General features: G+C 34.4%; 1 protein-coding gene across 2 annotated transcripts; it reads left to right on the plus strand.

Moving 5' to 3' along the window:
* The first annotated feature begins 252 nt into the window (after nucleotides 1-252).
* On the plus strand, nucleotides 253-11,458 carry LOC117208061 (lymphocyte cytosolic protein 2-like). Of its 2 annotated transcripts, XM_033448890.1 has the most exons (11): nucleotides 253-508; nucleotides 2,400-2,462; nucleotides 3,335-3,393; nucleotides 5,612-6,189; nucleotides 6,485-6,828; nucleotides 6,903-7,054; nucleotides 7,770-7,924; nucleotides 8,783-8,917; nucleotides 9,080-9,253; nucleotides 9,404-9,542; nucleotides 10,054-11,458. In XM_033448890.1, the coding sequence occupies exons 1-11, from the start codon at nucleotides 425-427 to the stop codon at nucleotides 10,199-10,201; spliced, it is 2,031 nt and encodes a 676-aa protein (XP_033304781.1). In that variant the 5' UTR covers nucleotides 253-424; the 3' UTR covers nucleotides 10,202-11,458. The 2 variants fall into 2 exon arrangements, with proteins under 2 accessions (XP_033304781.1, XP_033304780.1); XM_033448889.1 differs by lacking the exons at nucleotides 7,770-7,924; nucleotides 8,783-8,917 and having other exon boundaries at nucleotides 255-508; nucleotides 6,903-7,050; nucleotides 10,054-11,304.
* Nucleotides 11,459-12,130: the final 672 nt, after the last annotated feature.

Raw genomic sequence — 12,130 nt, forward strand, 5'->3', positions numbered from 1 at the left:
AAGGAATTTAAAAAACTAGTAAGTATAACGATGGCCACTTAAAGGAACAAGAAGCCAGTTAATTTGTCATTAGATATTACCGATTTTCGTTCAGTAACTCTCGAAATATCGTAAGGGAGGAATTCTGCAAACTGAGAACCACTGGTACCAGATCGTATCGGTTAAAACAGGTGCACCATAAGAAAGTGACCAATCGGAATGGCGATGCCTAGCTCGTCATACGGATGTATGAGATAGTCGTCAATGGACGTCAGTTGAACGAGTGGGGCAGGGGAGGAAAATACGAAGCAGCGAGGGTTGTTAAGAGTCAAGACTCAAGACTCAAGACACCTCGCCCACAAAAACCAGATGCCAGATGCAGATGCGACTGGGCGGTGAACACGTGCGACGCTTTTTTGTCACGGTCGCGTGAACACGCGGTGCAATGTTCAAAAAGTTGTCGCGAAGCGACGCTCTTGAGGACATATCGAATTGGAGCACCAATGATGTGTTGTGCCTACTTCGAAAGGTAAGTAAACTCTGATTCAGTGAAAAGTCACCTTTGAAATTGTCAGTGGCGAATTGATTGACACGAACTCGATACCGAAATCTCAGACGAATTCGTAGAATATAATCATAAGAAGGATTGGAATAATTATAATATTTATAATTTAAAAACTTAAATATTTTCTATTAATAACGAGTTTCGTCTCAGTATGTTTTATCCAATGTTTACAATAAATGATTCGATAAGATCCTGCGTGTATAATTTGTTGCTACGTTTCGTAAACGATAAATATATAGCAAAAGCAAAGCGTTAATGTACGTTGAATTATTTGCGTAAATCGGTAGATAGGCAAACGATCAATAAACATGTGTTTTTTTCCCTTCGTGACGTCTCAGAACGAGTTAGTTCACCTTACACTGCCTGTCACACTGCATGACACATTAAGAATATCAAAGTTCGCATATGAAACTCATGTGTACAAACAGTGGTTCACGTGCGTATTTTTAACTAATACGGAATGTGTATATGAGCTTTACGTTCAACGTTATACGTACTCTCTTTTTATTTTCATAAAATCATGCGACTAGAATACAAAAAGCCACTGAACTCGTGTGAACATGATCGAGCAACGAAAGTATACCGACCGAGTATACCGTTCAAAAGCAAACACTTCGATTGTAAACTAACATATAAAAATATCAAACACGGATAAAATATCAAACACGGTAATGTAATCACAAAATAAGACGATAATGTAATTTTCAATGAGAACACATAGAGTATTCGCGTTATTAATTATGTAATGTAACTTTTCAATGAGGACATATAAGAGTATTCACGTTATTAGTTGTCAACATTTTCATCGTAAATGTTAAATTTGTGATATTTTATTTTAGTAACTTTGAACTGTATCGTGTTATAAGTCGTTGTACTCGTTCTAATGTATAAGGAAATATAAAAAATATTATAATTGTCAATTTTAAAATATTTATGGTTTTTCTATTGCATGAAAATAATAGGATATTAAAAAATCTATTCGTCGTATCACGTACAAAAAGTAGTGAAACTTGCTTCCTCTAACTTTCTCAAAAATGTATCACTTACGAGGAAAACGAAGGAAATCAATAGAACGAACATCGCGTACACGTATCCATTATATTTCATTGAACTTCGCGCGACAAATTCAAAAGCTGAAGTCAGACAACGTACGACACGCGTTTAATTCAATAGAAGATTCAATAGATGCAACGATAGAACTAACATGATCGAAGAATTTAGGCTGTCATATACACGTGTACAAGACTAAACTTGGTAAAATTCTGAGAAATATGTCGTATCGATTCTAGTCAATTCAAACAGCAGTACAATAACGCACAAACAATAAAGTAAAGATAGTTTGCATACAGGGTGCATCCTCTGATTATAAAATTAGCCATCATTTTTCAGCTATTTCTGTTCATTCGTAAAGAAATGTTTTGAAGAAAAGTTAGTCAGTTTCCGGTCTGCTACACATTTGGATATTAACAATTCTCCAAAAATGTTTGTTTCGATAAAAAATCAAGGTCAGTCACCTTGACCCTTTTAAAATGGCATCATATATTTTAGATTTGATGAAAGGTGGCCTTGACTTTTTCTCGAAAAAAGAAATTTTGAAAATGTGTGACAGACGGAAAACTGACTAATTTTTGCAAACATTTTGAAAACATTTCCTTGATATATTATCGGAAATATGTGAAAATGAAAATGAGAAATGAATATGAGAAAATGAAAAAAGAGGATACGCTCTGTATATTTAACTGGTTTGCTTTATCGTCGTAATGTAAATATTTGCACAAGATACATGTGTGCTCCTTATCGTTTTATCAGCGATGCACGTTCTGTTTGATAGAACGAGTTATCCTTGCTTTTGCAGAATGGGCTGCAGGAGTGCTGTAAAGCCATCACAAAACGGCAGGTCGATGGCGACGAGCTGCTGGTAAGGAAGGTCTTCCTACACAGTTTCTTTTTTTCCCTTTTCATTCACGTCTCGTTGATTAACATCTGTGCCATCTATAGCTACGTTGATACAATGATACATCGATAACTACTTATACGGATTGATGACGAAACGTTTATAAACATAATGAGTTCGTTTATCGCGAACTTTTCAATCCTCAAATCAAATTAACTTTTAATCGATTAAGATTATCGCGTCTCAGTAGAATGCAAATAAAAAAGAAATCACCAAAACTTTTTTTCATAGAGACAATTGTTGAAAAAAATAAGCGAAAGACATTTGTAGTGGTTGACTTGTAAAAATATTTTAGGAATATATCGTACATGTACGTTTTTTAAACATTTTGAAACTCCATCACGTCTGTCATGATCATATTACCAAAGTTTGAAATAAATCTGGATGTATATGTATATATTTAGAAATTGCAAGATATCTGACACAGGTATATACATATTATATAGATACAGATACATATAGATATTTAAATTTCAAATTATTCGCTACATCAACAAGTCTCGATATCTCGATATCAAAAGATCATCTGTAATACTAGTTACCGTATGCTTAAGATGATTATTCAGGCTGTATATTAATTTTTTATCGGATATTATAGGTGTTTCGCGTTTCGCCAGTTAATACTCCAATTAATAGAAACTCGAATATTAGTTTACATTTTTTTCTTAAATCGTACAATGCAAAGAAAAAGAAATATCTAGCCCGTTGAATAAAGAGAAAATGCGCGTAGAATGCAGCGAGCGTCGAGCTGTTTCATTCATAATTCGTGTCGTTATTTCGTTTCCAACCGGCGCGTGCTCTCTTATACTCTTCTTAATTAATTGTAATTATTCCAGCACTTGACGGAAGGGAAGCTGGCGTTGTGGAAGAGTGATCTCACGCGTCCATTGATATGGTAAGAGAACGAAATATCAGACGTGTCTTACTTCTTCGTGAAAAATGGTGGAACAGCGTGAACTTGTTCCCGTGACCAAGTAGAATCCCGAAGCTCCGTGTCACGGTCTAACGGTTCTTCTCTACAAATCATCTTCCCGAGACACACCTTCGAATCGTGATCCGATCCAGTCGTGATCCACGATTTCTCAGAGGACTCTATTCTGGATAACTCGAAGATCTCCTGGACCAGTGATTTTATTGATTCGTGAAATCTATAAAATAAAATCACTCTGCTTACTTAGCTTACTTATTGCATGTAATCGAAATTGGAAATGCAAATACTTCCATCCTGGACTTTCTATATCTTTTAATACTTAGAAAATAGTAAAGTCAATGTTATATTTAACATTCATAAATATTAATTTATTTACGATAGAACGTAATCAAATTAACGTATCTATTGTATTTCCATAATTTGAAATACTCGAGTCTATTTTTTATTATCAAAAGTATAAGTGTAACGTGAAACGCAAACAAATACGATAGCGGATAAAATTCACGAATAATTGTACTCTCTCACCAATTATTTTCATTAGAATTTCTTATTCGACAACTGCAATAAGTTGCAATTTTACTTGAAAATTGAAAACTGAAAACAGAAAAGCTCCTCTGACCATTCTGCTTCACCTTACAATTAGTTAAAACGCTTTGTCTAACATTTTGCTTATTTCTCAATATATCTTAAAATATTCTGCGTTTTCTGCGTTTCTTTTTCTTTTTTTTTTTGCTTTTGAGTATAGATATATTATACAGGTTGTTACGAAATAATGGCTAAATATTTTAAATTGAAGAAAGAAATACAAAAACTGTAGAAAAAAGTAATAAAACTTTAGTTTTCTCGAATGTTTCGATATGGTAGATAGAATATTTTAACTGCATAACGAGGGCAGCAATATTATGAGTCAGCATGCAGAAAAATTCACATGTTTCTGAATCAGCATTACGGATATAAGGACTATTAGGTACCAAGCAATAATTTATAGAGAAAAACAATAGAATTTGACGACATAGGTCGATGAAAAAAGAAAAGAATTGAAAGTGAAATGTTATTGCGTTGACGCAACGTTGATCGATGAATCGTTAATTCTGGTAAAAAGAGAATGTGAAACTTGAAATCGAAAAAACGATGCAGGTGTTAAGACGTGCGTTCTACTTCCATTCTATTATTGAATTTCGTATGAACAAAAGAGTTGTATCGTCATTAGATACTGTATTTAACAGGTTATAACTACATATACGCTGAGGTTGATGTGTTTGCATTCTGTCGATATTAGTATAGCTACTCGAGTGAGCAATTCTAAGCATCGCGGAGGCTTGAGTCGGTGAAAAATTTGGCGAGCGACGATGCTATAGAAAGCGTCGCGGGACACAGTATGCATACTGAGAGGAAGGTTCAACGGCTCGACGAAAATCGTAATACATATGGCACGGCTAGCACTTCCGAAGGCCATGCTAACAAGACAGTATGGCTCCGATTATACAAACCGGTGCCATAAGTGCGTAATTCTATCGTGTGGGACGCCCTCGATCATCCAATATCGTCACTGACGCCACAAAATTTATTATCTTCTTTTATTAAGGAAATTCCACTTGACAACAACACGACTGTTAACGCAGCGACATTACCATGCACCACTCCTAATAATAATTAGAAGATAACGTTTCTAAAAAATTCGAATGGCGTAGAACAGAGACGTTAAAAGCTACGATATTTAATATTATTGCAACAGCATTTGATATCGCTCGTGCGAAAGAGTCTGGTCAAATATTTCTGGCTAATTTTAAATGCATTGACTTAGCCATTATTTCTACGTTTAATATAACACGTTTCCATGCGGTGTAATATATAATTTATGGATTGTTCGGAACAATTGGAAGATTCTTCTCCGTGTCATTTTGATTTTTATATTCATTATTTGTTGTTTACATATCTTTTTTCCAACAATTTCCTCAAAGTCAATCTTTATCGCATAATACGAGTAAGATGTACTTATGTCCGATGTTAGTTAAAATTTCTCTGCTCTCTGATCTCTCCTCTTAGACAAAAACTTGTAAAATTAAAGAAGGTCGTTCTATCTACTTGTCTATTAAAGACTTCAGTTATACGATCCTTCGATTACTCCAAACAGTATATCAATAACAGATTGTATCATTCGAAATATTTATTAATTGTTTAGGAGTCTCTGGACATTCGTGGAGGAAGTAAAGAAGACACCTGAAAAATTCGTAGAAGAAAAGATACTCGAGATTCAATCGAACGAGGACCCCTTAAGCGACACCGGATCCTGGGGAACCGATTTCGAAGACGAAGCAAACGAGGAAAATACCTTAGCAGAAACTCAGAAAGTTTCTCGATCAAATTATGGAGCCAAAAGTAACAACCATAAAGAAAATAACGCGGACCTTAAACAAGAAGATGTCCGAGCAAAGGAAGCAAGGTCTAGGCAAGGGGAAGAAGGAACTTACGCCAATTGTGGTCCCATGCAGAATGACGAGAGCACGTATGCAAATTGTCAGGAGACAAGCACTGTGCCATTAAAGAATACGTCCAGATTGCATAGCCAAATGGAGAAGTCTCTGGCCGAGCAACTTAAAGAACAATTAGAATTTAGAAATACCAAAAAACCAATGGCGGTACCGAAGTCTGAAGCATTGAAAGGAAAAAACGTGGAGGTCTCGGTTCTGAATGTTACTCAACCCCGGAAATCGTTTCTGCATAATGCGTCGAAAACCAGGACGAACAACTCTAATCAGAGTTAGTAAGGATTATATTAGTAAGAAAAGAAAAAGATCACGAAGCTTTCAATCTTTAATTGTATATTTAGCATCACTGATTAGCGTTTTTTTAAACAGTGAAAAAGAAAGAAAAGATTATAGTCGTGAAATGATTCTGGCGTTCTATCGTTTTTTAAAATTAATCGAAGGCTCAAGATCATTGACTCGTATCTCTCTATGATGTTATTTTATCCAAGATGTGAGAGGTGATCTAAAAAAAAAAAAAAAAGTCGAATAATTTAACAAATAATTCCTTTCTTAACCAATGGTTTCAGAAAGAATGACAGTCCCACCGCCACCACAGCCAAAAAAGAACAAAGACCAAACGATCGTTGAAAAATCGAGCAAAGATCAAACAAAGCCTCCTGCAACGCTTAGGAACCTCGATCTGGTTGCGAATTTGCCTACAAGAACGGAAGAGAGCGAAGACGAGTATGAAGCGTTTGATGAACAAATAATCGAACAAAATCAAAAGAAGAACATGTTGAAGGTGGACAGTAAGCAATCGTTGAGCAGCGGTCATCAAAGTTCCGCGGAGAGTGTTTATCAACCACCAAGTATTACGAGCTACGAGGAAGAAGAAGAACATTACGAGATTTATGAATCGATTACGGAAACAGTAAGCATATAAATTCTATCTTCCTTTTATGATAATTAATTCGATGAAAAATTGAACGGAAGTTACTTTTCCAGTCAGATGATAATGGGTACTATTTAAATCCCATTCAGAGGCCGATAAATACAAAATCACCCCCGCCATTACCAGCAAAACCTCCCCAGTCATCAACTACCCCCTCTCCAACTCCAACTCCAAGTCGAACAGATCTGGACAAACTAAAGGGTTTGTATAATATTTATAATTAGTTAACATAATATATATATATACATATATATATACATATAATTTTTTAACCCCTTATAGCAATATTGTTTAATTGTCCTGTATGTGTACAAAATGATACTGGTAAATATTAAGAAAGTTGTTTCCATGATACGATAAAATTACGTCTCATGCCACTGTGAATACCAAAATAAAGAAAGTAATTAGACTGAAATCGTTGAAGATAGAAAATGCAACGTGTTACGAGGAACGAAGCAAAAAGTGCAGGCTGCATTATATTAAAATAATAAAAAACTCTCGGTGTCTGAACTTCTCATAAACATGTGCGTGGCAACTGGCTGGCCCCCAATATCTCTGCAACCTGATGCGCATTGCAATTGCAGCCAGTCATGGATGAACTATCGTTCCCATTATCTCGAGTCGTTCTCTGCCGATATATTTAGACATTTCAAATCAAATTTGACAATTCGAATTACCAAAAAATTCAAATTTTCAGTGGTAACAATTCGTTAAGATAAACAAGAACGCGTGTGAATTATCAAGTATACTGTATGCAAACCATACTATAATACTAATAATATGAATAGCAACAGGGACAAGTGCAGTGTTTCAAAGCTGTTGTTTAAACAGAAGAGCAATGCTTCGAAGAGATTACGATTTCCTAAAAGCTAATTATACAAAAGCTTGACATTCAAATCTTATCACTGTAAACGGAAGAGGAAACAGTGGGATGGAATGTGCTTTTATCTGAGATTGAGCAAACAGCTTTTGGGAGGTTTGGGCGCTCGTCTGGCGGATGAGGTTTCCGATATGATAGTGAGGATCAAACGGGGGCTTTCACGGTGTTGTTACTCCCAACCACCTGATCCACCAGGTACAACAACCTCTTGCGAAGCAAATTCTTCGCGTGCCACATTGTTTGCGCATTCTTTCGTATACTTGTATACACATTGACTATGCATACTTGAAAGATAGGATCATCAAATTTCTCAGTAGAAACGCTCGACTTTTTCTTACAAAATTGGAAATACCTCAAGACCTTAGAGCAACCTGAAAATAAGTACGAAGTAAGCGATATATTTTTAAACTTTGAAGAGACGGGGTGCCCCATACTGAGAGACCAACGGATGGCCGAGCTTCGTTGTTTATTCGGCCGAGCCTTGGATTAAACGTCAGTCCGTGTATTAATTTCGAAGAGTTCGGTCGTTTGTAGTTCTTCTGTCGCAACTCTCTAGCAACTTCTCTCTGTAGCAATTTTTAAATATCGCGAGAGATTTCTTCAGTAGCTTTTTCCCAGCGATTGATTATTTATTGGTTTGTAGTAGAAGATTTCAATTTTGTACGGATGGACTAAAATTTCAAATCTATCGACTAACAGTGTTTGTTATAAATTGTTTAGAATTCTGTATTCGATATTACAATTTAGATACATTGCATACAAAAAGATTCTAGCTGACATTTATTCCTGATTCTGCTTACGGTGTTTAGGATAATTTACAAGCGAAACCGACTAAGAAAACACTGTTTTCCTTTAATTCTTTCTTCGAATTCAAGATTGGACGACACTGAGCGTACTCAATAAACGTGAAATTTGTGTATAGTTATATGGCCAGGTAATGAATAGAATGAGATTCGACGATGATATGTCGGTGCACATTCTTCTGGTAAATGTGATTAAAATTTTTCCGATAAAATTGCAAATAGTTTGTTCACTCCCTGAGTGAACGTGAAGGTTTTACGAAAATGGCAGCCTTAATTGGAGACCCAAAACGAAACGTGTCCTTAAACACCGCGATTCGTCGTCAGGCGAGTCTCTCAGAATGTTTAACTCAGGCAGCCCTCACTCAAGCCCGCCTGAATCTATCAAGTTAGTGAAACATTGGCCTCAAACTATAGTAAATTTGACTGTATCTTCAAAATAATAAATTAATAAATTATATGAATCTCCCATTGAATATTTAATAGATCCAAAAAATTATTATGTTGCGTGAGATTTTAGTGTACCTAACGTATTCTGTGTTGCTTTCAGAGAGATCTCCTGAGAAGAAATCGGCCACATTGCCTCATTCTCATAGCAATACTTCTTTGTCATCAGAAAGGGCTACGAGACCACTACCTCCACCGCCTGAGAGACAATCATACGTTGATAAGCCTTGGTTCCACAATGTTACCAGAGAACAAGCAACAAGTCTTATCAAAGAACGTGAGTCCTTGTCGCAAGTCAAGTAAACTCAAAGCAAGAATAATAACCATCATTAACATTTTATAAAAATAATCAAGTGCTTCAACTTCACTTAGTTTGCGTTTTTTCATTAGATTATACACTAATTATGAATGAATTTGCTATGTTTAGAAAGTACTTACAGTAATCCTCAAGACGGATACTTTCTCCTGAGACCGTCTACGACAAAAGTGAATAATCCTTTGGCTTTGGTGCTCTGGTACAAGGATAGGGTGTATAACGTTCCAGTCAGGAAGAGACCTGACAATAGGTAAGGTATTCCTTGTCCGTATAAATATCTTCGCTGAGTACCGGACTTGTTCTAATAATAATAAATAAACAAATAATTAGAAAGAAATGATTAAATCTATAGTTATAACTAACAATTCAATAAGAAAATCTCTCCAAAAATATTAAATAAATATTATTAACTTAAAGACTACCTTGGGTGAAAGTTCACTCTAGTATTTTGAAAAAGTTTTAAAAGTCAAGCAATTAAACAAGGGAATTTATCATTATTCAATATTAGATGAAGAATAGAAATGATATTGTTTGCAATAATTACTTCAATAACATTGCGATGATAATATTGATAATATTAAATACCAGTGATATTGATAATATAATGATGATATTAAAATAAAGCTCGTATAGGGTGAAACTTCACACATGACAGTGTCTCTAAGGATTAAAAGAATTTTTATAATATTTGTTTTAGCAGAAAGTAAGAAAGAGTTGATAAGGAATTGAATAAAAGTGAATATCATATATCTGTCGAATAGGTACGCATTAGGATCAGCAAAAGTAAATGAGAAATCGTTTTCGAATGTCGAGGAAATCGTAATGTTTTACACGCGAGAGGAACTTGTGCTTCATAGCGGTGGCGTGGAAATGGGGAGCACGAAATTAACAGATACTCCGCCTAAATAAGCCTTTGAATGCTCTCACATACCAGCTTATGCAATACAAACACTGCCCAAATACGAATTTTAAAAGGAATTAAAGATCAGACACGATGGTTTTGCGTGTATAATATTTATTCAACAAGTGCCTTTTGTACTCGTCATCCGTCGAAAATCAACTTTGTATATTTTTGATAAGATTCGAATGCATTTATATGAACTGTGACACGCATATGGAGAAACGTTTGATATCTACAAGGAAGAAAGAAAAGAAATAGATCTCTCGACGATATGAATTGCATATATTTTTAATACTAACATTTACAAGCAGTACTTTAATGTTGAATTTGCAAATTGGCAATGAGATTTGAGGAGCATCGATGTATGGTAGTTGTTATTTTTGTAACAGAAAGAACAATCACTTTGTACACATATCGATATTATCATTTTTGTATACTTGCTGCTGTAGGTTTGTTTTTATAAGATAATTTGAGAAAATGAAATTTCAGAAGTTAAGCAGTGATATATATATATATATATATATGCTATAGATTTGTAAATAAGACTTTTCTTTTAAACAGTAGTATTTCGAGATACTGCCGAAAAAGTTTCGTATCGTGTCTTGTTTGGTTTATTATAATTTTAACTTAAGGAAATAAATCTAGATCGAAGAAGAAGTAACTACTCTTTATTGCTATTGGTTGCGTAAAAAGAAACATGTTTGATTATAAAAAGTGATTATGTACATAAGAAATACTTTAAGAATAATGTGATCTGTACCACAATTCATAAGGTAACTCGAGATAAATTGACAATTGTAGATATATTTCAAGAGGTATGTTAAATTTATAAACGATGAAAGAAAATATATCGTAATCAAGAAAGGTTAATAGAAAAGAACATCAAGGTCGTTTTAAGATTACCTTTTTCATTAATTGCCATATGTGGAGGTCTAAAAATATCACAAACAAAGATCAAAAGCTACACAGGGTTAAAGACAAATTCAGTATTTTACAGTAATCAGTTTTATTATAATAACGAAACTTAATTAGACTGAATTGATACCAATTACTTACTAGACTGTTAAGTGCCATATTTAAATGAACACAAAAAACGACCTTGAAACCTTTCTTCTTTTTATATCTAAATTTGTTGAACCCGACGTACATACTTTTCGATATTATATATATCGGTATACAGATTAACGGATCAACCAATAGATTGTAATCTATGCATTTATATTTTGCCATGTCATTGTGAGAATAAAAGATAATTTTTCAAAAAAGACGAAAAAGTTTTCTATTGGAATTCTTTTCCTGATTTATTATAAATATTTAATAAAATCTTTATTCTGTAGACGTTTCTACATCAGATGAAAATTAAACGTGGAATCGTGAATGCGTGCAATCAATTAGCTGTTTCTATGCGATCTACGGTACTCATAAAAAGTATGATTACGTACTTTTTCAATGAAGCGTTTTTCTATTAAATTCTATATTTCATGTTGATAGTATTAAATTTTTGTAGTAACATGAAAGTATTATTAAATGAAACGAAATTTAATATACTGGGGCTTAATTAATTATTATGTAAGTGTTTTAATGAAGTACAATTATATGCGAATGCCTTTTACGGATACCTATGTTCTTCGTTTATCGATGCTAACACGATTGAAACTAATCAAAAATTAGATTCGAATTGATCAGCCGACAGTTTATTACTCAGTCGTGTTTATCTCGAAACTACGTTCGGCGATTGATAACGATAACATCAATTAAGTAAACACTCGTGTAATCAAGTTGCCAGCTTTCTAGTTGAGTTTTAGACGATTACACGAGATCTCTTATTGTGTGAATTGGCTTTCAATCGTGGAGAAAACGAATCGATGCATTATACATATGTACATAACGTAATTCGAAGTCACATTCTGAAATCAACCTTGGGTGGACGGTGGTTC

This window comes from Bombus bifarius, unplaced genomic scaffold, assembly GCF_011952205.1.
Source record: "Bombus bifarius isolate JDL3187 unplaced genomic scaffold, Bbif_JDL3187 scf7180000008050, whole genome shotgun sequence".
Lineage (NCBI taxonomy): Eukaryota > Metazoa > Arthropoda > Insecta > Hymenoptera > Apidae > Bombus > Bombus bifarius.

Excerpts from the sequence above, each read along its gene's own strand:
- LOC117208061 (XM_033448890.1), top strand. The coding sequence starts at position 425 with ATGTTCAAAAAGTTGTCGCGAAGCGACGCTCTTGAGGACATATCGAAT. Across the intron at positions 7,925-8,782 it reads CCAACCACCTGATCCACCAG|GTTTTACGAAAATGGCAGCC; the intron begins GTACAACAACCT and ends GTGAACGTGAAG. Across the intron at positions 8,918-9,079 it reads AGCCCGCCTGAATCTATCAA|AGAGATCTCCTGAGAAGAAA; the intron begins GTTAGTGAAACA and ends TGTTGCTTTCAG.